At 42.4% G+C, this 27,500-nt stretch overlaps 2 protein-coding genes across 6 annotated transcripts in view; both read right to left on the reverse strand.

Moving 5' to 3' along the window:
* The window catches only part of LOC110519495 (adhesion G protein-coupled receptor E2-like), a 248,464-nt gene extending 239,952 nt beyond the window's left edge, over window positions 1-8,512 (reverse strand). Inside the window, exon 1 of the mRNA XM_036939967.1 lies at window positions 7,678-8,512. Coding sequence (XP_036795862.1) covers window positions 7,678-7,708 — 31 coding nt within the window. The 5' untranslated portion in view covers window positions 7,709-8,512. The remainder of the gene's footprint in view (window positions 1-7,677) is intronic.
* LOC110512397 (adhesion G protein-coupled receptor E1) overlaps window positions 1-27,500 on the reverse strand; it is a 98,325-nt gene that overhangs the window by 33,994 nt on the left and 36,831 nt on the right. For 2 of the 5 annotated variants that reach the window (XM_036939981.1, XM_036939980.1), the window contains 6 exons: window positions 27,400-27,500; window positions 26,275-26,370; window positions 23,537-23,695; window positions 14,351-14,522; window positions 14,164-14,265; window positions 11,386-14,078 (listed from right to left, as the gene is read on the reverse strand). The exon at window positions 27,400-27,500 is cut by the window's right edge and continues 21 nt beyond it. In XM_036939981.1, the coding sequence (XP_036795876.1) occupies window positions 14,037-14,078; window positions 14,164-14,265; window positions 14,351-14,522; window positions 23,537-23,695; window positions 26,275-26,370; window positions 27,400-27,500 (672 nt within the window). In that variant the 3' untranslated portion in view covers window positions 11,386-14,036. Of the gene's footprint in view, window positions 1-11,384; window positions 14,079-14,163; window positions 14,266-14,350; window positions 14,523-23,536; window positions 23,696-26,274; window positions 26,371-27,399 lie in introns of those variants that run through there. The other 3 variants (XR_005035421.1, XR_005035419.1, XR_005035420.1) reach the window with 3 other exon arrangements.

Consider the following 27,500-nt stretch of genomic DNA (forward strand, 5'->3'; position numbering starts at 1 on the left):
TAATGTAGTCTGTAACACAACATCTACAGGAATACATCTATAATGTAGTCTGTAACACAACGAAATGAGGAGAAAGAAAGTAATGGGTTGAGATACTTTCTGAAGCCTCCGTATGTCTTTAAAGACAGTTTGTATTAATATCTGTCAGCTACTACGGTTTGTTATGCTCGAAGTTACTATGTTAAGTTAGGTGTTACTGTATTTAAGCTATGTTCAGGTAGTTATGTTATGGATGTAGTACTATGTTCAGGTAGTTATGTTATGGATGTAGTACTATGTTCAGGTAGTTGTGTTATGGATGTTATGGATGTAGTTCTATGTTCAGGTAGTTGTGTTATGGATGTAGTACTATGTTCAGGTAGTTATGTTATGGATGTTATGGATGTAGTACTATGTTCAGGTAGTTGTGTTATGGATGTTATGGATGTAGTACTATGTTCAGGTAGTTGTGTTATGGATGTTATGGATGTAGTTCTATGTTCAGGTAGTTGTGTTATGGATGTTATAGATGTAGTACTATGGTCAGGTAGTTGTGTTATGGATGTAGTTCTATGTTCAGGTAGTTGTGTTATGGATGTTATGGATGTAGTTCTATGTTCAGGTAGTTGTGTTATGGATGTAGTTCTATGTTCAGGTAGTTGTGTTATGGATGTTATGGATGTAGTACTATGTTCAGGTAGTTGTGTTATGGATGTAGTACTATGTTCAGGTAGTTGTGTTATGGATGTTATGGATGTAGTACTATGTTCAGGTAGTTGTGTTATGGATGTAGTACTATGTTCAGGTAGTTGTGTTATGGATGTTATGGATGTAGTTCTATGTTCAGGTAGTTGTGTTATGGATGTAGTTCTATGTTCAGGTAGTTGTGTTATGGATGTTATGGATGTAGTACTATGTTCAGGTAGTTGTGTTATGGATGTAGTACTATGTTCAGGTAGTTGTGTTATGGATGTAGTGCTATGTTCAGGTAGTTATGTTATGGATGTAGTACTATGTTCAGGTAGTTATGTTATGGATGTTATGGATGTAGTTCTATGTTCAGGTAGTTGTGTTATGGATGTAGTACTATGTTCAGGTAGTTGTGTTATGGATGTAGTTCTATGTTCAGGTAGTTGTGTTATGGATGTTATGGATGTAGTTCTATGTTCAGGTAGTTGTGTTATGGATGTAGTACTATGTTCAGGTAGTTGTGTTATGGATGTAGTACTATGTTCAGGTAGTTGTGTTATGGATGTAGTTCTATGTTCAGGTAGTTGTGTTATGGATGTTATGGATGTAGTTCTATGTTCAGGTAGTTGTGTTATGGATGTAGTACTATGTTCAGGTAGTTGTGTTATGGATGTAGTACTATGTTCAGGTAGTTGTGTTATGGATGTAGTACTATGTTCAGGTAGTTATGTTATGGATGTTATGGATGTAGTACTATGTTCAGGTAGTTGTGTTATGGATGTAGTTCTATGTTCAGGTAGTTGTGTTATGGATGTAGTACTATGTTCAGGTAGTTGTGTTATGGATGTTATGGATGTAGTACTATGTTCAGGTAGTTATGTTATGGATGTAGTACTATGTTCAGGTAGTTATGTTATGGATGTAGTACTATGTTCAGGTAGTTGTGTTATGGATGTAGTTCTATGTTCAGGTAGTTGTGTTATGGATGTAGTACTATGTTCAGGTAGTTGTGTTATGGATGTAGTACTATGTTCAGGTAGTTATGTTATGGATGTAGTACTATGTTCAGGTAGTTGTGTTATGGATGTAGTTCTATGTTCAGGTAGTTATGTTATGGATGTAGTTCTATGTTCAGGTAGTTGTGTTATGGATGTAGTTCTATGTTCAGGTAGTTGTGTTATGGATGTTATGGATGTAGTTCTATGTTCAGGTAGTTGTGTTATAGATGTAGTACTATGTTCAGGTAGTTGTGTTATGGATGTTATGGTTGTAGTACTATGTTCAGGTAGTTATGTTATGGATGTAGTACTATGTTCAGGTAGTTATGTTATGGATGTAGTTCTATGTTCAGGTAGTTGTGTTATGGATGTAGTTCTATGTTCAGGTAGTTATGTTATGGATGTAGTTCTATGTTCAGGTAGTTGTGTTATGGATGTAGTTCTATGTTCAGGTAGTTGTGTTATGGATGTTATGGATGTAGTTCTATGTTCAGGTAGTTGTGTTATAGATGTAGTACTATGTTCAGGTAGTTGTGTTATGGATGTAGTACTATGTTCAGGTAGTTGTGTTATGGATGTAGTACTATGTTCAGGTAGTTGTGTTATGGATGTAGTTCTATGTTCAGGTAGTTATGTTATGGATGTAGTTCTATGTTCAGGTAGTTATGTTATGGATGTAGTTCTATGTTCAGGTAGTTGTGTTATGGATGTAGTTCTATGTTCAGGTAGTTGTGTTATGGATGTTATGGATGTAGTTCTATGTTCAGGTAGTTGTGTTATAGATGTAGTACTATGTTCAGGTAGTTGTGTTATGGATGTAGTACTATGTTCAGGTAGTTGTGTTATGGATGTAGTACTATGTTCAGGTAGTTGTGTTATGGATGTAGTTCTATGTTCAGGTAGTTGTGTTATGGATGTAGTAATATGTTCAGGTAGTTGTGTTATGGATGTTATGGATGTAGTACTATGTTCAGGTAGTTGTGTTATGGATGTTATGGATGTAGTTCTATGTTCAGGTAGTTGTGTTATGGATGTTATGGATGTAGTACTATGTTCAGGTAGTTGTGTTATGGATGTAGTTCTATGTTCAGGTAGTTGTGTTATGGATGTAGTTCTATGTTCAGGTAGTTGTGTTATGGATGTAGTACTATGTTCAGGTAGTTGTGTTATGGATGTAGTACTATGTTCAGGTAGTTGTGTTATGGATGTAGTTCTATGTTCAGGTAGTTATGTTATGGATGTAGTTCTATGTTCAGGTAGTTGTGTTATGGATGTAGTTCTATGTTCAGGTAGTTGTGTTATGGATGTTATGGATGTAGTTCTATGTTCAGGTAGTTGTGTTATAGATGTAGTACTATGTTCAGGTAGTTGTGTTATGGATGTAGTACTATGTTCAGGTAGTTGTGTTATGGATGTAGTACTATGTTCAGGTAGTTGTGTTATGGATGTAGTTCTATGTTCAGGTAGTTGTGTTATGGATGTAGTAATATGTTCAGGTAGTTGTGTTATGGATGTTATGGATGTAGTACTATGTTCAGGTAGTTGTGTTATGGATGTTATGGATGTAGTTCTATGTTCAGGTAGTTGTGTTATGGATGTAGTTCTATGTTCAGGTAGTTGTGTTATGGATGTTATGGATGTAGTTCTATGTTCAGGTAGTTGTGTTATGGATGTTATGGATGTAGTTCTATGTTCAGGTAGTTGTGTTATGGATGTTATGGATGTAGTACTATGTTCAGGTAGTTGTGTTATGGATGTAGTTCTATGTTCAGGTAGTTGTGTTATGGATGTAGTACTATGTTCAGGTAGTTGTGTTATGGATGTAGTACTATGTTCAGGTAGTTATGTTATGGATATAGTTCTATGTTCAGGTAGTTGTGTTATGGATGTTATGGATGTAGTTCTATATTCAGGTAGTTGTGTTATGGATGTAGTACTATGTTCAGGTAGTTGTGTTATGGATGTAGTACTATGTTCAGGTAGTTGTGTTATGGATGTAGTACTATGTTCAGGTAGTTGTGTTATGGATGTTATGGATATAGTTCTATGTTCAGGTAGTTGTGTTATGGATGTTATGGATGTAGTTCTATGTTCAGGTAGTTGTGTTATGGATGTTATGGATGTAGTACTATGTTCAGGTAGTTGTGTTATGGATGTAGTTCTATGTTCAGGTAGTTGTGTTATGGATGTAGTACTATGTTCAGGTAGTTGTGTTATGGATGTAGTACTATGTTCAGGTAGTTATGTTATGGATATAGTTCTATGTTCAGGTAGTTGTGTTATGGATGTTATGGATATAGTTCTATGTTCAGGTAGTTGTGTTATGGATGTTATGGATGTAGTTCTATATTCAGGTAGTTGTGTTATGGATGTAGTACTATGTTCAGGTAGTTATGTTATGGATGTTATGGATGTAGTTCTATATTCAGGTAGTTGTGTTATGGATGTAGTTCTATGTTCAGGTAGTTGTGTTATGGATGTAGTACTATTTTCAGGTAGTTATGTTATGGATGTAGTACTATGTTCAGGTAGTTATGTTATGGATGTAGTACTATGTTCAGGTAGTTATGTTATGGATGTTATGGATGTAGTACTATGTTCAAGTAGTTATGTTATGGATGTAGTACTATGTTCAGGTAGTTATGTTATGGATGTTATGGATGTAGTTCTATGTTCAGGTAGTTGTGTTATGGATGTAGTTCTATGTTCAGGTAGTTATGTTATGGATGTAGTACTATGTTCAGGTAGTTGTGTTATGGATGTAGTACTATGTTCAAGTAGTTATGTTATGGATGTAGTACTATGTTCAGGTAGTTATGTTATGGATGTAGTACTATGTTCAGGTAGTTGTGTTATGGATGTTATGGATGTAGTTCTATGTTCAGGTAGTTGTGTTATGGATGTAGTTCTATGTTCAGGTAGTTATGTTATGGATGTTATGGATGTGGTACTATGTTCAGGTGTTATAGATGTAGTTCTATGTTCAGGATATGTTCTGTTATTTATTACTGTCAGAATATCACTGTTTCCAGGAAGCAACACAGTAACAGGACTGACACTAGTTGGCTATTTGGAGAGTCCCTGAATGAGTCAGAGCTAGATACTGTGTCTGTGTGTATGTGAGTGTGTGTACGTGTGTGTGTGTGTGTGTGTGTGTGTGTGTGTGTGTGTGTGTGTGTGTGTGTGTGTGTGTGTGTGTGTGTGTGTGTGTGTGTGTGTGTGTGTGTGTGTGTGTGTGTGTGTGTGTGTGTGTGTGTGTGTGTGTGTGTGTATGTGTGTATGAGTGTGTTGCTAACCTTTTGTAAAGACATTCACATTCACACAGTGATATGAATCATATAGATCCATGATAGCAGGATGTGCAGGTCTAGTTGTGTCGAACCTGAATGTGTTGAGGCCTACTCAGACCATGGTGAGTGTCCACCCTGAGATCCCTTCTCCAATGTCTTCTGTCTTCCCTCACTTTCTATACAGTAGATCCCTTCTCTAATGTCTTCTGTCCTACTTCACATTCTATACAGTAGATCCCTTCTCTAATGTCTTCTGTCCTGCTTCAAATTCTATACAGTAGATCCCTTTTCCAATGTCTTCTGTCTTCCCTCACTTTCTATACAGTAGATCCCTTCTCCAATGTCTTCTGTCTTCCCTCACTTTCTATACAGTAGATCCCTTCTCTAATGTCTTCTGTCCTACTTCACATTCTATACAGTAGATCCCTTCTCTAATGTCTTCTGTCCTACTTCACATTCTATACAGTAGATCCCTTCTCTAATGTCTTCTGTCCTACTTCACATTCTATACAGTAGATCCCTTCTCTAATGTCTTCTGTCTTCCGTCACTTTCTATACAGTAGATCCCTTCTCTAATGTCTTCTGTCCTACTTCACATTCTATACAGTAGATCCCTTCTCTAATGTCTTCTGTCCTCCTTCACTTTCTATACAGTAGATCCCTTCTCTAATGTCTTCTGTCCTCCTTCACATTCTATACAGTAGATCCCTTCTCCAATGTCTTCTGTCTTCCCTCACTTTCTATACAGTTGATCCCTTCTCCAATGTCTTCTGTCTTCCCTCACTTTCTATACAGTAGATCCCTTCTCCAATGTCTTCTGTCTTCCCTCACTTTCTATACAGTAGATCCCTTCTCTAATGTCTTCTGTCATACTTCACATTCTATACAGTAGATCCCTTCTCTAATGTCTTCTGTCCTACTTCACATTCTATACAGTAGATCCCTTCTCTAATGTCTTCTGTCCTACTTCACATTCTATACAGTAGATCCCTTCTCTAATGTCTTCTGTCTTCCGTCACTTTCTATACAGTAGATCCCTTCTCTAATGTCTTCTGTCCTACTTCACATTCTATACAGTAGATCCCTTCTCTAATGTCTTCTGTCCTCCTTCACTTTCTATACAGTAGATCCCTTCTCTAATGTCTTCTGTCCTCCTTCACATTCTATACAGTAGATCCCTTCTCCAATGTCTTCTGTCTTCCCTCACTTTCTATACAGTTGATCCCTTCTCCAATGTCTTCTGTCTTCCCTCACTTTCTATACAGTAGATCCCTTCTCCAATGTCTTCTGTCTTCCCTCACTTTCTATACAGTAGATCCCTTCTCTAATGTCTTCTGTCATACTTCACATTCTATACAGTAGATCCCTTCTCTAATGTCTTCTGTCTTCCCTCACTTTCTATACAGTAGAACCCTTCTCTAATGACTTCTGTCTTCCCTCACTTTCTATACAGTAGATCCCTTCTCTAATGTCTTCTGTCCTCCTTCACATTCTATACAGTAGATCCCTTCTCCAATGTCTTCTGTCCTACTTCACTTTCTATACAGTAGATCCTATATATATCTATATATATATAGTGTATGTGCATGTGTGGTAAGATGACATCTTCAGTAGGTTAAATGTAGCAACGTTTTATTGTGGCTAAAGCTACCGAAACATACATAAATCCTCTCTCTCGTGTCTGTCTGTCTGTCTGTCTGTCTGTCTGTCTGTCTGTCTGTCTGTCTGTCTGTCTGTCTGTCTGTCTCTCTGTCTGTCTGTCTGTCTGTCTGTCTGTCTGTCTGTCTGTCTGTCTGTCTGTCTGTCTGTCTGCCTGCCTGTCTGTGTCTCTCTCTCTCTCTCTCTCTCTCTCTCTCTCTCTCTCTCTCACACACACACACACTACAGAGTACACAGTCAAGTACAACACTAAGTGCTTACATTCAGAACGGTGTTGATAAAGGACATGAAAATGGTACATTCTCTAAAAGTATAAAATACACAACTTGTAAAAGTGCAACAGAATAGAATATAAAACATACAACATTGAATGAAGACGTTGTTTAGATTGTTTTAAGACTCTACTGAATCTCCATGGTTATTCTGAGACTAAGTTGTAGGGTGGAACCTTAAAGGGGCAGTCTGGGATTTAAAAAACAAAATGTTAGACTCAGTCTCTCACAAACACACACAAACACACACTACGCACAAACACACACAAACACACACTACGCACAAACACACACAAACACACACTACGCACAAACACACACAAACACACACTACGCACAAACACACACAAACACACACTACGCACAAACACACACAAACACACACTACGCACAAACACACACTACGCACAAACACACACTACGCACAAACACACACAAACACACACTACGCACAAACACACACTACGCACAAACACACACATAAACACACACTACGCACAAACACACACAAACACACACTACGCACAAACACACACATAAACACACACTACGCAAAAACACACACAAACACACACTACGCACAAACACACACACAAACACACACTACGCACAAACATACACAAACACACACTACGCACAAACACACACACAAACACACACTACGCACAAACATACACAAACACACACTACGCACAAACACACACATAAACACACACTACGCACAAACACACACAAACACACACTACGCACAGATAGTCAAGTTCCAAAGATATAGAACGTTAGACTCACCCAGAACAAGTAGAAGAGTTCTGGACCCCATCTCAGAGACAGACTGGTATTATATCCACACCAGACAACAAATAGGATCCTAATAGAACTAGTCCCACAAGAAGAATCAGTCTGAGATTAAATCTGTTTTTACTGAATTCAGATTGAAGATAATCCCAGATTAACAAGGTTTTTATTCCGTATGATAAATGGTGAGAAAATAAATACAATATTCTCTCTCTCTTAGAGAGACACCTCTCAGTGTGAACCACATGGAGTTAGAAAATAACTATTTAGCTCTCCTCCCCACACCCTCTTTCTGTTAGAGCACGCCCCCTCTCTCTTTCCCCCCTCTCTCTCTCTGTACTCTCACTGAGAGAGAGAGACAGAGAGAGAGAGAAAGAAAGAGAGTTCTTCAACCAGACAACCACTTTAAGCATAGGCTCTTTTAGGACAGTGTGTACATCCCAAATGAAGGAGGACAGAAGTCATTAGAGAAGGGATCTACTGTATAGAATGTGAAGTAGGACAGAAGACATTAGAGAAGGGATCTACTGTATAGAATGTGAAGTAGGACAGAAGACATTAGAGAAGGGATATACTGTATAGAATGTGAAGTAGGACAGAAGACATTAGAGAAGGGATCTACTGTATAGAAAGTGAGGGAGGACAGAAGACATTAGAGAAGGGATCTACTGTATAGAATGTGAAGTAGGACAGAAGTCATTAGAGAAGGGATCTACTGTATAGAAAGTGAGGGAGGACAGAAGTCATTAGAGAAGGGATCTACTGTATAGAAAGTGAGGGAAGTGCCTCCCGGGTGGCGCAGTGGTTAAGGGCGCTGTACTGCAGCACCAGCTGTGCCATCAGAGTCCCTGGGTTCGCGCCCAGGCTCTGTCGTAACCGGCCGCGACCGGGAGGTCCGTGGGGCAACGCACAATTGTCGTCCGGGTTAGGGAGGGCTTGGTCTGTAGGGATGTCCTTGTCTCATCGCGCACCAGTGACTCCTGTGGCGGGCCGGGCGCAGTGCGCGCTAACCTGGTAGCTAGGTGCACAGTGTTTCCTCCGACACATTGGTGCGGCTGGCTTCCGGGTTGGAGGCCCGCTGTGTTAAGAAGTTGTGCGGCTGGTTGGGTTGTGTATCGGAGGACGCATGACTTTCAAACTTCGTCTCTCCCGAGCCCGTACGGGATTTGTAGCGATGAGACAAGATAGTAGCTACTACAACAATTGGATACCACGAAATTGGGGAGAAAAAGGGGTAAAATAAAAAATATATATATATAAAAAAAGTGAGGGAGGACAGAAGTCATTAGAGAAGGGTTCTACTGTATAGATAGTGATATTATTCTGCTGTATTGAAGAGAAGGGATCTCAGGGTGGACACTCACCATGGTCTTCAACACATTCAGGTTCGACACAACTAGACCTGCACATCCTGCTATCATGGATCTATATGATTCATATCACTGTGTGAATGTGGATGTCTTTACAAAAGGTTAGCAACACACTCATACACACATACACACACACACACACACACACACACACACACACACACACACACACACACACACACACACACACACACACACACACAGACACATGCAAACACAAACACACACAGACACATGCAAACACAAACACACAAACACACAGACACATGCAAACACAAACACACAAACACACAGACACATGCAAACACAAACACACAAACACACAGACACATGCAAACACAAACACACAAACACACAGACACATGCAAACACAAACACACAAACACACAGACACATGCAAACACAAACACACAAACACACAGACACATGCAAACACAAACACACAAACACACAGACACATGCAAACACAAACACACAAACACACAGACACATGCAAACACAAACACACAAACACACAAACACACAGACACATGCAAACACAAACACACAAACACACAGACACATGCAAACACAAACACACAAACACACAGACACACAGACACATGCAAACACAAACACACAAACACACAGACACATGCAAACACAAACACACAAACACACAGACACACAGACACATGCAAACACACAAACACACAAACACACAAACACACAAACACACAAACACACAAACACACAAACACACAAACACACAGACACATGCAAACACAAACACACAAACACACAGACACACAGACACATGCAAACCCACAAACACACAAACACACAAACACACAAACACACAAACACACAAACACACAAACACACAAACACACAGACACATGCAAACACAAACACACAAACACACAAACACACAGACACATGCAAACACAAACACACAAACACACAAACACACAGACACATGCAAACACAAACACACAAACACACAAACACACAGACACATGCAAACACAAACACACAAACACACAGACACACAGACACATGCAAACACACAAACACACAAACACACAAACACACAAACACACAAACACACAAACACACAAACACACAGACACATGCAAACACAAACACACAAACACACAGACACACAGACACATGCAAACACACAAACACACAAACACACAAACACACAAACACACAGACACATGCAAACACAAACACACAAACACACAAACACACAGACACATGCAAACACAAACACACAAACACACAAACACACAGACACATGCAAACACAAACACACAAACACACAGACACACAGACACATGCAAACACACAAACACACAAACACACAAACACACAAACACACAAACACACAAACACACAAACACACAGACACATGCAAACACAAACACACAAACACACAGACACACAGACACATGCAAACACACAAACACACAAACACACAAACACACAAACACACAAACACACAAACACACAAACACACAAACACACAGACACACAAACACACAAACACACAAACACACAAACACACAAACACACAGACACACAGACACATGCAAACACAAACACACAAACACACAGACACACAGACACATGCAAACACACAAACACACAAACACACAAACACACAAACACACAAACACACAAACACACAGACACACAAACACACAAACACACAAACACACAGACACACAAACACACAGACACACAAACACACAAACACACAAACACACAGACACACAAACACACAGACACACAAACACACAAACACACAAACACACAAACACACAGACACACAAACACACAAACACACAGACACACAAACACACAGACACACTAATGACGCTATTATTCTGCTGTATTGAAGTTTTTTTTCTAGTCCCAGAGGCTTGGTCTTGGTGTGTGTGTGTGTGTGTGTGTGTGTGTGTGTGTGTGTGTGTGTGTCTGTGTGTGTGTGTGTGTGTGTCTGTGTGTGTTTGCATGTGTGTCTGTGTCTGTGTCTGTGTGTGTTTGCATGTGTGTGTGTGTGTGTGTGTGTGTCTGTGTGTGTTTGCATGTGTGTCTGTGTCTGTGTCTGTGTGTGTTTGCATGTGTGTGTGTGTGTGTGTGTGTGTCTGTGTGTGTTTGCATGTGTGTCTGTGTCTGTGTCTGTGTGTGTTTGCATGTGTGTGTGTGTGTGTGTCTGTGTGTGTTTGCATGTGTGTCTGTGTCTGTGTGTGTGTCTGTGTGTGTGTGTGTGTGTGTGTGTGTGTGTGTGTGTGTGTGTGTGTGTGTGTGTGTGTGGTAAGAAGACATCTACAGTAGGTTATTTGTAGCAACGTTTTATTGTGGCTGAATCTACCGAAACATACCCACTCTCTATCTCTCACACACACACACAGACACACACACACAGACACACTACAGAGTACACAGTCAAGTACAACACTAAGTGCTTACATTCAGAACGGTGTTGATAAAGGACATGAAAATGGTACATTCTTTAAAAGTATAAAATACACAACTTGTAAAAGTGCAACAGAATAGAATATAAAACATACAACATTGAATGTAGACGTTGTTTAGATTGTTTTAAGACTCTACTGAATCTCCATGGTTATTCTGAGACCAAGTTCTAGGGTGGAACCTTAAAGGGGCAGTCTTGGATTTAAAAAGCAACTAACAGGTCATCCCACCACTTGTTGTGGTTAACAGCTGAGGGATGGGCCTGGATAAATTTAACCACTCTCAACATCACAGATGGATCTCTGGATGCAAGGACTGACCATCCATGAGATCAACATGATACTTTCAACCATGTTTTAAACCTTTACAATGTGGACAAACAATGGAGTGAAAACAAGCTTATAGTTAGGGTACTGATGGGGAACGACTGTTGACCTGGTCACAAGGCAGTTTTAACTTATATTCTACAATGTTCTGATGGGGAACGACTGTTGACCTGGTCACAAGGCAGTTTTAAGTTATATTCTACAATGTTCTGATGGGGAACGACAGCTGACCTGGTCACAAGGCAGTTTTAAGTTATATTCTACAATGTTCTGATGGGGAACGACTGTTGACCTGGTCACAAGGCAGTTTTAAGTTATATTCTACAAGAACCAAGAGCAATAAATCAATAATTTAAAAGTAAAAAAAAACTGGATGTACCAATCCTGGATAGCCCTTTAAGTTAGGTTTTGGGTTGGGTAAGCTGATCCTAGATCTGTGCCTAAGGACAACCTCTACTGAACTGTACAGGACATTTACTGTGTTCTGGTCCTAGATCTGTGCCTAAGGACCTCTACAATGGCAGAACTGTACAGTAATTTACTGTGTTCTGGTCCTAGATCTGTGCCTAAGGACCTCTACAATGGCAGAACTGTACAGTACATTGTTACTACTTTACTCCTAAACCTATACAACTATTGAAATCACTTTAACCAAACACCTAGCAACCTCGTCAAGCTGTTCGGATCTCTTGACATAGCGGCTAATTTGTTAGGTTTTAACAGGCTAATTTGTTAGGTTTTAACAGGCTAATTTGTTAGGTTTTAACAGGATCATTTGTTTGGTTTTAACAGGCTAATTTGTTAGGTTTTAACAGGCTAATTTGTTTGGTTTTAACAGGCTAATTTGTTAGGTTAACAGTTGCTTTACCCAGGTTTTTTCCCTCCTGATTCTGGAAATCTTACCACTGGGATTTCTGAAATCCTGTTGATAAATGCTGTTTTTGGACAGAAGCACTGCAAGTGTTCGCAAAAAATCTTATATTATCTCATTATATACATAGAGGTGTCAATGGTAGCACTTTAAAATAACTATCGTGAATAAACCTTTTAACGATTTATAAACGATTTACAATTATATTTGTAAACATTTATAAGAATGTGTAAATATTACCAGCCTTCCATTCATAAAAAATGTACAACATTTATAATAATTTATAAACATGTATATTCATTTATAAAGACTTATTCTTAAATGTTATTAATAAAGGGTTAAAGATCAATAACACATTAACAGTATAACAGTATAACAGTATAACAGAATAACAGTCCAATAGATCACAACTAACACAAATCTTCACATAATGTTTTTCTAAATCTCTCTGGATTTAATCGTGTAGAACAGTCACCCTATCTGGTGCTCTTGGTAATAAATATGACTATAAATCACATTCATGTGAAGGACGAAAGCTTCTGTTCATCATGTTTATGATGTCATCCAAGTGGTGGAAAATAGTACCTTTCGTTTGTGGTTGTGAAATTGGATGACATAAATATCATATAGATTCCTATTGGATGACATAAATATCATATAGATTCCTATTGGATGACATAAATATCATATAGATTCCTATTGGATGACATGAAGATCGTGTAACTTCTGATTGGATGACATAAATATCATATAGATTCCTATTGGATGACATGAAGATCGTGTAACTTCTGATTGGATGACATAAAGACCATATGGATTCCTATTGGATGACATGAAGATCATGGAACTTCTAATTGGATGACATAAAGATCATACTCATTCCTATTGGATGACATGAAGATCACATACCTTCTGATTGGATAACCTAATGCTTGTTAAGAAGACAGTGGTTAACATCAAGTTTGATATGAAGTGTCTAATCAGGGATGGAACTGAAGGATTTTGGGCACTGGCCAACCTGGCTAGAGGACTACCATTTTTACTATCCGGCGGGCTAGTTGGACACATTTTCTACGAACCTGGTCTGAACAGTACTATCCTCGGGATGAGTGTTTCTGGTGTGTCACTATCTGGCCAAGATCCTAAATCAGAAACACTTCCCATTTCTACAATATATCTTAACCACATCGCTAAACGCAAATCTTTGTTTTCATAAATGTTTACGATATCGACCATTTTGACTTTACAGTTTGGCCATCTAGTGGGAACCTTTGTCATGGGAGGAGGGGTAAAGAGGTGCATTATGGGGGTTTGGTGACGTCATATCTGCGACTCCCCCGTGTTCTCTGCGCTCCTTGACCCCTAGGACAGACAAAGGTCAAAGGACAGAGGTTAACTTAATGAAAGTGGTTTGTGTGTGATGGTACGTATGTGTGTATGTATGTACCTGGGATTGGCTGGAAGAAGGGTTGGTGGTGCTGACCTCTGAGTATCTCTTCTTCTGTGGTGTGCAGATACAGGACAGCAGCTTGCAATACTCCTCTCTAACCTGATGAGGGCAGCAGAGCACAGTGTTACACACACACACACCACACACACACACACACACACACACACACACACACACACCATACCGTTTTGTTCAGTAGGCAGTGCATGATGAACAGCAGTGCTCCCTGTAGAGAGTTGAGGATAGTGAAGAGATATGTCATGACCACTGTCCCCTCCTCTTGGAACTGGAACACTCCAAATATCCACATAGTACCCAACACACACAGCTGGGCCACTGCTGTCACTGTGAACACCCTGGAGAGAGAGAGGGAGGAGGAGGGGAGTAGGGGGGAGGAGAGGGGAGGAGGGAGGGAGGGATGGGAGGTGGGGAGTAGGGAGGAGGAGAGGGGAGGGAGGGAGGGAGGGAGAGAGAGGGGGAGGAGGAGGGGAGGAGGGGGGGAGGGAGGGAGGGAGGGAGGGATGGGAGGTGGGGAGTAGGGAGGGAGGGAGGGAGGGAGGGAGTGGGAGAGTGGGAAGGAGGATGAGGGAGGAGAGGGGGTGGAAGGAAGGAGGGAGGAGGAGGGTGGAGGGAGGAGAATGAGGGAGAGGAAGTATGAAGGAGGGGAAGGGGGAGGAAGGCGATGGGTGGAGAGAGGAGAAGGAAGGAGGGCAGAGGGGGAAGGAGGGGGAGAACAGGGGGAGGGAGAGGGAGGACAGGGACAGAGAGGGAGGAGGAGGGGTAAGGAATGAGGAGGGAGGGGATGGAAAAAGGAGGCAGGAGGAGGAGAGAAAAGAAGGAGGAGGAGGGAGAGAGGGAGGAGAAGTGGAGAGCTAAATAGTTGTTTTCTAACTCCATGTGGCTCACATAGAGGGGTTTCTCTCCTAAATAGAGGGAATATTGTATTTTTGTTAATTAATAACATCTGTTATGCACATCTGCTCCCTATAATTAATAATACCTGCTCCCCATCATTAATAACATCTGCTCCCCATCATTAATAACATCTGCTCCCCATCATTAATAACATCTGCTCCCCATCATTAATAACACCTGCTCCCCATCATTAATAACACCTGCTCCCCATCATCAATAACACCAGCTCCCCATCATTAATAACACCTGCTCCCCATCGTTATGCACATCTACTCCCCATCATTATTAACACCTACTCCCCATCGTTATGCACATCTACTCCCCATCATTATTAACATCTGCTCCCCATTGTTATGCACATCTACTCCCCATCATTAATAACAGCTGCTCCCCATCTTTATTAACACCTGCTCCCCATCATTATTAACAGCTGCTCCCCATCGTTATGCACATCTACTCCCCATCATTATTAACACCTGCTCCCCATTGTTATGCACATCTCCTCCCCATCATTATAACACCTACTCCCCATCATTATTAACATCTGCTCCCCATCGTTATGCACATCTACTCCCCATCATTATTAACACCTACTCCCCATCATTATTAACATCTGCTCCCCATCGTTATGTACATCTACTCCCCATCATTAATAACAGCTGCTCCCCATCATTAATAACAGCTGCTCCCCATCGTTATGCACATCTTCTCCCCATCATTAATAACAGCTGCTCCCCATCATTAATAACAGCTGCTCCCCATCGTTATGCACATCTACTCCCCATCATTATTAACACCTACTCCCCATCATTAATAACAGCTGCTCCCCATCATTAATAACAGCTGCTCTCCATCATTAATAACAGCTGCTCCCCATCATTAATAACAGCTGCTCCCCAACGTTATGTACATCTTCTCCCCATCATTAATAACAGCTGCTCCCCATCATTAATAACAGCTGCTCCCCATCGTTATGCACATCTTCTCCCCATCATTAATAACAGCTGCTCCCCATCATTAATAACAGCTGCTCCCCATCGTTATGCACATCTACTCCCCATCATTATTAACACCTACTCCCCATCATTAATAACAGCTGCTCCCCATCATTAATAACAGCTGCTCTCCATCATTAATAACAGCTGCTCCCCATCATTAGTAACACCTACTCCCCATCATTAATAACATCTACTCCCCATCATCATTAACAGCTGCTCCCCATCGTTATGTACATCTACTCCCCATCGTTAATAACAGCTGCTCCCCATCATTAATAACAGCTGCTCCCCATCATTGATAACACCTGCTCCCCATCATTAATAACAGCTGCTCCCCATCGTTATGTACATCTACTCCCCATCATTATTAACAGCTACTCCCCATCATTAATAACACCTACTCCCCATAATTAATAACAGCTGCTCCCCATCATTAATAACACCTACTCCCCATCATTAATAACAGCTGCTCCCCATCATTAATAACATCTACTCCCCATCATTAATAACACCTACTCCCCATCATTATTAACACCTACTCCCCATCATTAATAACAGCTACACCCCATCGTTATTAGCACCTTATTAGTTCAGTACGCTGCTCCTGTTGTGTTTATCTGCTTGTTCTCATTAATAAACTCTCCTTCTGCACCTGCTTCCTGACTCCTAGTGTATAGGTTACACTCTCTCTCTCTCTCAGTGTATAGGTTACACTCTCTCTCTCTCTCTCTCTCTCTCTCTCTCTCTCTCTCAGTGTATAGGTTACACTCTCTCTCTCTCTCAGTGTATAGGTTACACTCTCTCTCTCTCTCTCTCTCTCAGTGTATAGGTTACACTCTCTCTCTCTCTCAGTGTATTGGTTACACTCTCTCTCTCAGTGTATAGGTTACTCTCTCTCTCTCTCTCTCTCTCTCTCTCTCTCTCTGTTTCCTGAATCCTAGTGTTAGAGGTTACTCTCTCTCTCTCTCTCTCTCTCTCTCTGCTTCCTGACTCCTAGTGTATAGGTTACACACTCTCTCTCTCTCTCTCTCTCTCTCTCTCTCTCTCTCTCTCTCTCTGCTTCCTGACTCCTAGTGTTAGAGGTTACCCTCTCTCTCTCTCTCTCTCTCTCTCTCTCTCTCTCTCTCTCTCTCTCGGTGCATGCTGGGAGTTTTTTGGAGTTTGAGTGTTTGGTGTGGAAAGCTCTATCCTAACTAACTTTCTTGATTCTTTTTACATGTTATTTTCTATGGTGGAGGGTTAATGAAATATTTGTTTTTAGCGGTATCCAAAGTTTTTTTTTTTTTTTCAAAGTTAGGGTGGAAGAGGACAGAGTAACTTTCCTGGGGGTTGGAAGGTGTAGTGTGCGCAATGGCTTCTCAGCCTAGCGCGGAGGAGACGCTGTCGATACAGCATGGATTCAGGTGTGTTCCTGAGAACGGAGTTAAGGTGGAGGAGGTTCTGCTCGCGGTCGGTGAACAGGTAGGAGCTGAGTTTATACATTCTGCTTCTAGAATGAACAAAGCTGTGGTTGTGTTCATGAAAAGGGCTAATTTGGTCGGTAGGCTAATTGCTAGCGGAATATTTGTAAGGGATGTGTTGGTGTCAATTTCACCTCTCTCTACCCCTTCAACAAGAGTTGTAGTGGCAAATTTGCCTCCGTTTATTACGGATGATCAAATTAGGAAAGAGCTGAGTCGTTTTGGTAAGTTTGCTAGCGGTTTCCGTGTACTGTCAGCAGGTTTTCAGGCAGATGCCGTTAAGCACGTTGTTTCGTTCAGGAGGCAAGTGTTTATGTTTCTGAACAATAATGAGCAACAGCTAAATGTGCATTTTAAAGTGAGGCATGGGGAGGGGCTCTATGCCGGTTTTGCCAGCACAGATAGTCTACGGTGTTTTGAATGTGGGGATTTGGGGCACAAGAGTTTTGCGTGCCCACATAAAGGGCATAGACAAGGTGAGGGTACAACGGCAGGTGGGGGAAATCGAGGTCAAAATGCAGGGGGTAAGGAGATGCAGATAGCAGAGGCTGGGCCTAGTCAGTCAAGAGAAGGTGGTGTAGATGAGGCTGGGCCTAGTCAGGCTAGAGATGGTGGAGAAGCAGAGGCTGGGTCTAGTCAGGCTAGAGATGGTGGAGAAGCAGAGGCTGGGTCTAGTCAGGCTAGAGATGGTGGGGTAGCTGAGGCTGGGCCTAGACATGCTATGGAGGGTGGTGCAGATGATGCTGGGCCGAGTCATGCTATGGAGGGTGGTGCAGATAATGCTGGGCCGAGTCATGCTATGGAGGGTGGTGTAGCTGATGCTGGCCCTAGTCATGCTATGGAGGGTGGTGTAGCTGATGCTGGGCCTAGTCATGCTATGGAGGGGGGTGTAGCTGAGGCTGGCCCTAGTCATGCTATGGAGGGTGGTGCAGATGATACTGCGTCTAGTCAGGTTATTCTAGTGGATGAGGAGAGTATAGTGGGGAAGTGTAAGAGATTAGGGGGGGAGGAGGAGGGTGTCAAGAGGAAAAAGAAAAAGGGTGTGGACAAAGGCACCATGGAAATGTTGCCTGTTGCTGTGGGTGAGGCCCTAACCAGAGAGAAAGGGCAGGTGGTCAGGGTGGGAGATAGAGAAGAGGAGGAAAGTGAGTCTGAGGAAGAGGATGAGGAGTTATTTTTTTCAGACTCCTCTTCAATTGGCCCGGAGCTGACAGCCAGTCAACCCGAGGGGTCTAAGTACACGTTGAGAGAACTGACAAGGTTCCTGAATGAGACTAAGGGGAAAAAAGTTAATCTTGAGGCTTTTTTTCCTGATCCTAGAAAGTTTGTAAGATCAGTACAACATGCTATGAGAAATGAGGGGCATGGTGTCCTCTCACCCAGGAAACGGTTTAGGTTGAGGAAGTGGGTCACAACAGTGCGTAGAGGTTTACCTTCAGACACTGTTTAAATGTTTAATTTCTTACTGACACTGGGGCTTTTTGAGCTTTGCTATTGGTCTATTTCTCTGCTGGCTTTTCTCCCACTTCTTATGGAGACTCTTCGGGTAGGCTCGCTCAATATAAATGGCGCCAGAGATGCGGGAAAGAGGAGTGTGTTGGGTGAATATGTAAAACAAAAAAAAGTACAGGTGTTGTTTCTGCAGGAGACGCATAGTGATGTGGTGAATGAAGTCGATTGGGGGCTCTGGTGGAAAGGGGCAAGTGTGTTGAGCCATGGGACAAATCTTAGTGCAGGGGTGGCAGTCCTTTTTGCACCGGGTCTGGCTGTAAAAATTTGCTCCTCAAAGGAGGTGTGTAGGGGTAGGTTGCTTGTTGTTAAAGCAGAAATTAACAACATGTGTTTTGTCTTTATAAATGTGTATGCGCCTAACACAGGGAGAGAAAGAGGGGTTCTATTTGGGAGTCTTAGACAGGAACTCTCACAAGTAGCGCCTGAGGAGACGCTGGTGATCGGAGGTGACTGGAACTGTACAATGGATTTTACAAAAGACAGAAATGGGGAAGAGCCTCATTCAGTGTCAGTGGGAGTGTTAAGGGATATCTTTAATCAGTTTGACCTAGTGGATGTTTGGAGAACTAAACATCCAAACACAAGACAGTATACGTGGGTGAAGGTTTTTGGGGCTAGGGTGAGTGCAGCTCGACTTGATCGTTTTTACATGTCCAGGAATCAGAGCAATAGGCTACTGGGTGCTACCATTCTCCCAGTGGGGTTTTCGGATCACCACATAACCATGGCTCGGCTGTCTATTTCACCAGGGCCCCGGCAGGCATCTTATTGGAAGTTCAATGTAAAGCTCTTACAAGATGCCACTTTTTGCTCAGGTTTCCAGACTTTTTGGGAAAGATGGGGGCAGCGAAGAGAGGAGTATGAGTCTCTGAGTCAATGGTGGGATGTGGGGAAAGTGCAAATTAGGCTTTTCTGTCAACAGTATACTGCTCTCTCATCCTCAGAGGCTAGGAGAGTATTGGGGGAACTAGAGCGGTGTATTAGTGAGATGGAGGTAGAGATGGTGGGGCAAGGCAATGTAGGCCTCCAGGCTAACTTAGCCGAATTACGTAGGGACCTGGGCAGTTTTTTCCAGGTTAAAGCAAAGGGAGCACTTGTAAGAGCTAGGTTCTCCATGCTCAAGGAGATGGATGCTCCCAGCTCCTTCTTCTTTGGTTTGGAAAGACAGAGCAGTGAAGCCAAGGGTATGCATTGTCTACGGCTGTCTGATGGGCGGGTGACCTCTGTGGTGGGGGAGATGCGGGAGCGGACTGTGGAGTTTTATACTGAATTGTATAGGGCAGAAATGTGTGATCCTATGTGTGCTCAGGTCTTGTTCGCAGGACTCCCTAAGCTCTCTCGGGCACAGAGGGATGAAATGGACATTCCTCTGTTGTCACATGAACTGGCAGAGGCAGTAACCCAGATGTCCCCCGGTCGTGCACCTGGGGTCGATGGACTTCCAGTGGAATTTTACAAAAAATTCTGGGGAACAATTGGACAGGATTTCTTTTGCGTGTTGCGTGAATGCGTCGGGGTAGGAGAGTTGCCGATGAGCTGCCGTCGGGCGGCTCTGACTCTCCTGCCCAAAAAAGGGGACTTGTGTGAACTTAAGAACTGGAGGCCTGTGGCATTACTCTGTGCGGACTACAAGATTTTTGCCAAGGTCCTCTCTAACAGACTGAAGTCCCATCTGGACTCTATAATACACAAGGACCAGACATATTGTGTACCGGGACGCTCAATCACGGACAACTTGTTCTTGATTAGGGACATGTTGGACTTGTCGAGAGGTTCTAATGTGAACTTTGGACTGGTCTCTTTAGATCAAGAGAAGGCTTTTGATAGAGTGGATCATGAGTATCTGTTTAATGTGATGTCTGTGTTTGGGTTTGGGAAGAGTTTTGTGACCTGTGTGAAGCTGTTGTATGCTGGGGCGTCATGTATGGTTAAGGTGGGAGGGGGGCTCAGTAGGCCAGTCTGGGTGAGACGGGGTATTAGACAAGGATGCCCTCTATCTGGGCAGCTGTACACACTAGCCATTTAGCCTTTTTTAGGACTGCTACGCAGGAGACTGCGGGGAGTGTGCTGGACAGGCATGGATGTGGTGACAGGAATAGCAGTCTCAGCATATGCAGATGATGTTTCTGTGATGGTCAGGGATGGGCAAGATATGCAGGAACTAGAGACTAGTCTGAAGGTGTACGAGGGAGCTTCATCAGCTAAGGTAAACTGGGGAAAGAGCAAAGCTCTGTTATGTGGGGCATGGGGGGATAGGGCTCCTCCTCTGCTTCCAGGGGGTTTGCAGTGGGGTTGTGAAGGGCTTAAAGTGTTGGGGGTGTACCTGGGCTCGGAGAGGTGGGTCAGCAAGAACTGGGAGGGGCTGTCACAGGCAGTGGTGTCAAGACTGGCCAGGTGGAGGTGGCTCCTGTCCCAAGTGTCATATAGAGGGAGGGTGCTGATAATCAACAACCTGGTGGCATCTTCCTTGTGGCATAAACTGGCTGTCCTCAACCCCCCCGCCGGTCTGCTTGCAGACCTGCAACGCAAGCTGGTGGACTTCTTTTGGTCGGGACATCACTGGCTGAAGGCAGCAGTTTTGTACATGACCGTCCACGAAGGAGGACAGGGCCTGGTGGAGCTGGAGAGCAGGATGGCTGCTTTCCGACTAAAGGCGGTGCAGAGACTGCTGTACCACACTGATGTTGGCTGGAGGGAACCAGCATGCGCGCTGCTGAGGAGAGCTGGCGGATTAGGGTTGGACCGGCAGCTGTTCCTCATGAAGCTGGAGAGGCTGAGTACAGCAGGTCTCTCAGAGTTTTACTCTGCGGTGCTGAGGGCCTGGCAGCTGCTAAGGCCCACACGAGAAGGGGGTGTGGAACCTGGGCAGTGGGTGTGGGAGGAGCCTATCTTCCACAACCCAGCCATCCCTTTGAGATCGGTTCAGTCGGCCACCCTGCAGAGGCAACTGATGGCAGGGGGTTTACAAAGGCTGGGTGACCTGAGACTGCTGGGAGAGGAGGGGTGGAAAACCCTGGAGGTCTTGGCGCAACAAACAGGAATAACGTCTCTTAGGCTGCTGGAGAGATTCCTGGAGGAGGTCCAGGAGGCACTGTCTGAGCCGGTAAGGGGGGTGTTTGAGAGGCCAAAGGGAGAGGGGCCACCAATGTTCCCGCCACTGCAGGTGATGGCAGAGACTGGAGACTGGCAAGGGGGTCTGGAGGACTTGTTAGATTTTAACACTCCGAGCCTGGGGGAGTTTGAGGGGGTGGGAGGTAAAGCCCTATACAACCTCTGCGTTAAGGTTAGGAGCATTAGAAGCCTAACAGGAGTGAAGGCACATCAGTGGCAGGGGGTATGTGGGGCGGAGAGTATGGTGGGTTTTAGATGGAGGGCGCTCTACAAACCCCCAGTACCAAAGAGGTCAGGGGACCTCCAGTGGAGGGTTCTTCATGGAGCCCTGGCCACTAACAGCTGGTTGGCACGGGTTGATCCGGGAATTGGGCAGGGGTGTCCTTTCTGTCAAATGAAAGAAACTGTAATTCATGTGTTTTCTGTGTGCACCAGGTTAATGCCATTAATGTCTCTGTTGGAATGTCTGTGTGACAGGTTGGGGGTGGTTTTTGCTGTTGGGATGTTTATAATGGGATACAGGTATTCGAGTAAGGAGAAAGAAAAATGTGTTTTGTTGAATTTTCTGTTTGCTCAGGCAAAGTTAGCTATTTGGCTAACAAGGAGGAACAGGGTTAAAGGTGGGGGGATAACAGACCCTTTACTACTGTTTAATGGGATGGTCTCTGCGCGCCTTAGGGTTGAGTTTGAGTTCTATAAAATGATCAAATGTGTGGAGATGTTTGAAGAGATATGGTGTGTTGGGGGGGCTGTCTGTATTGCTGGGGAAGATGTTTTGGATATACGGTTGTAGGAGAGGGTTTTTGTGTATGGTGATTTGTATCATGTGGTAGATGGAAAGATGAGTATGGTACATGAATGCAGTACAGGATATATTTTTTATTTTTTTATTTTATTTTTTATTTTAGGAGTGGGGGGGTGAGTTTTAAATGAATTGAGAATGTTTCAATAAAGAAAGACCAAAAGTCAAAAGTCTCTCTCTCTCTCTCTCTCTCTCTCTCTCTCTCTCTCTCTCTCTGTCTCTCTCTCTCTGTCTCTCTCTCTCTCTCTCTGTCTCTCTCTCTCATCCCTTTTTCTATCTCTCAGTTTCACACTCACATTTCCTTCATCTCTCTCTCTCTCTCTCCCTCCATCCCTCTTTCTATCTCTCAGTTTCACACTCACATTCCCTTCATCTCTCTCTCTCTCTCTCTCCCTCCCTTCCTCTTTCTATCTCTCAGTTTCACACTCACATTCCCGTCATCTCTCTCTCTCTCATCCCTCTTTCTATCTCTCAGTTTCAGACTCACATTCCCTTCATCTCACATTCCCTTCATCTCTCTCTCTCTCTCTCTCTCTCTCTCTCTCTCTCTCTCTCTCTCTCTCTCTCCTTACTTGATCTTGCGTAGGTTGGAGAGGTCAGGGTTGAGACTAGAGAACTTCTGGGCCAGCCTCCAGACAGTGATGATGAAGAAGAAAGCATTGAGGATGATGATGGTGCACACTGGGCCGAAGAAACTCCAGATGAATCCTCTCTCCAGAGACAACCAACAGCTGACAGAGACACACAGAGAGAATAACATTAGATTTGGTTTATATACATGTTATATCTATGACTATATACGTTGACCTCATCCCGTTTACCCCTACCTACATTTACAAATGACCTGGACTAACCAGTACCACCCACATTGACTCAGTACTGGTACCCCCTGTATATAGCCTCCACATTGACTCTGTACTGGTACCTCCTGTATATAGCCTCCACATTGACTCTGTACTGGTACCTCCTGTATATAGCCTCCACATTGACTCAGTACCAGTACCCCCTCTATATAACCTCCACATTGACTCAGTACTGGTACCCCCTGTATATAACCTCCACATTGACTCTGTACTGGTACCCCCTGTATATAACCTCCACATTGACTCAGTACTGGTACCCCCTGTATATAACCTCCACACTGACTCAGTACTGGTACCCCCTGTATATAACCTCCACATTGACTCAGTACTGGTACCACCTGTATATAGCCTCCACATTGACTCTGTACTGGTACCCCCTGTATATAACCTCCACATTGACTCAGTACTGGTACCCCCTGTATATAACCTCCACATTGACTCTGTACTGGTACCCCCTGTATATAGCCTCCACATTGACTCAGTACTGGTACCCCCTGTATATAGCCTCCACATTGACTCAGTACTGGTACCCCCTGTATATAGCCTCCACATTGACTCCGTACTGGTACCTCCTGTATATAGCCTCCACATTGACTCTGTACTGGTACCTCCTGTATATAGCCTCCACATTGACTCAGTACTGGTACCCCCTGTATATAACCTCCACATTGACTCTGTACTGGTACCCCCTGTATATAACCTCCACATTGACTCAGTACTGGTACCCCCTGTATATAACCTCCACACTGACTCAGTACTGGTACCCCCTGTATATAACCTCCACATTGACTCAGTACTGGTACCCCCTGTATATAACCTCCACATTGACTCTGTACTGGTACCTCCTGTATATAGCCTCCACATTGACTCAGTACTGGTACCCCCTGTATATAACCTCCACATTGACTCAGTACTGGTACCCCCTGTATGTAACCTCCACACTGACTCAGTACTGGTACCCCCTGTATATAACCTCCACATTGACTCAGTACTGGTACCCCCTGCATATAACCTCCACATTGACTCTGTACTGGTACCCCCTGTATATAGCCTCCACATTGACTCAGTACTGGTACCCCCTGTATATAGCCTCCACATTGACTCAGTACTGGTACCACCTATATATAGCCTCCACATTGACTCAGTACTGGTACCCCCTGTATATAGCCTCCACATTGACTCAGTACTGGTACCCCCTGTATATAGCCTCCACATTGACTCAGTACTGGTACCTCCTGTATATAGCCTCCACATTGACTCTGTACTGGTACCCCCTGTATATAGCCTCCACATTGACTCTGTACTGGTACCCCCTGTATATAGCCTCCACATTGACTCAGTACCGGTACCCCCTGTATATAGCCTCCACATTGACTCAGTACCGGTACCCCCTGTATATAGCCTCCACACTGACTCAGTACTGGTACCCCCTGTATATAGCCTCCACATTGACTCAGTACCGGTACCCCCTGTATATAGCCTCCACACTGACTCAGTACTGGTACCCCCTGTATATAGCCTCCACATTGACTCAGTACCGGTACCCCCTGTATATAGCCTCCACACTGACTCAGTACTGGTACCCCCTGTATACAGCCTTGTTATTGTTCTTCTATTGTGTTACGTTTTATTTTAATATTTACTTTATTTAGTAAATATTTTCTAAATAACTCTATTTCTTGAACTGCAGTGTTGTTTTAGGGCTCGTAAGTCAGTCAGCATTTCACGTTAAGGTTTACACCTGTTGTATTCAGAGCAAGTGACAATTAAATATTGATTTGATTTAATTGTAATTTTAAATTAGGTTTAAATGAAGGGTCTTTCTCCAGAGACAACTAGCAGCTGACAAACAGAGAGGATGACGTTAGATTAAAGTTAGAATTAGGTTATCTGGTGTTATTTACACGTTATATTTATGTTAGATAAAACCACTCTCCCGAGAATCAACCAGCAGCTGACACACACACACACTGATGTCGTAAAGGGACAGTTCACCCAAATTACAAAAATTTTATATTGGTGTCCTTACACTGTAGGAAGACTATGGACAACATGATGGGCAAAAAAATGCTAACATGTGTCTTAAATGGGATTTATGCCACAAACGCTGAAGCATTAGCATGTGGAAACAGTGCCAAGAAACCAAACTGATTACTGCTATACCTTGTCCATAGACCGCTTACAGGATAAAGACACAGATATGTACATTTGTACTTTGGGTGAATTATCCCTTGTTTCGCTCCCAGACATCTTCTATCTCTCTCACAAACACACACACACACACGCACACACACACACACACACACACACACACACACACACACACACACACACACAACATACACACACACACACACACACACACACACACACACACACACACACACACACACACACACACACACACACACACACACACACACACAAAGTTAGAGACTCAGACTCACTGTTGTGTGGTACCATATCCATCTGGGTAGGTGATAGCAGAGATGATGACTATAGCCAGTGGCAGTCCATATCCCACAGTATACAGGTACAGAGGTCTACAGTAAGACGAATAATCCCAGAGATTCATTAAATACAGGTACCGACGTTTACAGTAAGAACAATCACAGAGCTTCATAAAATACAGCTACAGAGGTTTACAGTAAGAAGAAGAATCAAAGAACTTAATAAAATACAGCTACAGAGGTTTACAGTAAGAAGAATAATTACAGAGCTTCATAAAATACAGCTACAGAGGTTTACAGTAAGAAGAAGAATCAAAGAACTTAATAAAATACAGCTACAGAGGTTTACAGTAAGAAGAATAATTACAGAGCTTCATAAAATACAGCTACAGAGGTTTACAGTAAGAAGAAGAATCAAAGAACTTCATAAAATACAGCTACAGAGGTTTACAGTAAGAAGAATAATCACAGAGCTTCATAAAATACAGGTACAGAGGTTTACAGTAAGAAGAAGAATCACAGAGCTTCATAAAATACAGGTACAGAGGTTTACAGTAAGAAGAAGAATCAAAGAGCTTCATAAAATACAGGTACAGAGGTTTACAGTAAGAAGAAGAATCAAAGAGCTTCATAAAATACAGGTACATAGGTTTACAGTAAGAAGAAGAATCAAAGAGCTTCATAAAATACAGGTACAGAGGTTTACAGTAAGAAGAAGAATCAAAGAGCTTCATAAAATACAGGTACAGAGGTTTATGATAATAATAATAATAATAATAATAATAACAATAATAACAGTATTACTTGTAATAATAACAGCAATAATAATAATATTTTATTTATATGTATTTATTATCATATCACATAGACAGAATAAAATAGCTAAATACATTTCTAAATAATAAATTGCTAAATAAAATAAAACAAAGTTGTAAGAAATGTAATAAAATAGAATATATAATAGATGAGAAACATAAAACACATGTATAATAAAATACATAAAATATACATTATACTGTATATATATATAAATATATGAATATAAGATGAATGTGTAATGAAAATACATATATATATATATATAATAACACATATTTATTGATAAATCTATAAAATAATAACCTTATGGTAGTGTTGAAGACCAGGACCACCATGCGATAGAGCTGAACCCCCTCTAACAACATCCAACTGAAGGATCCTAGGAAGAACAGGTGGAGGAGACC

This window comes from Oncorhynchus mykiss, chromosome 13, assembly GCF_013265735.2.
Source record: "Oncorhynchus mykiss isolate Arlee chromosome 13, USDA_OmykA_1.1, whole genome shotgun sequence".
NCBI lineage: Eukaryota > Metazoa > Chordata > Actinopteri > Salmoniformes > Salmonidae > Oncorhynchus > Oncorhynchus mykiss.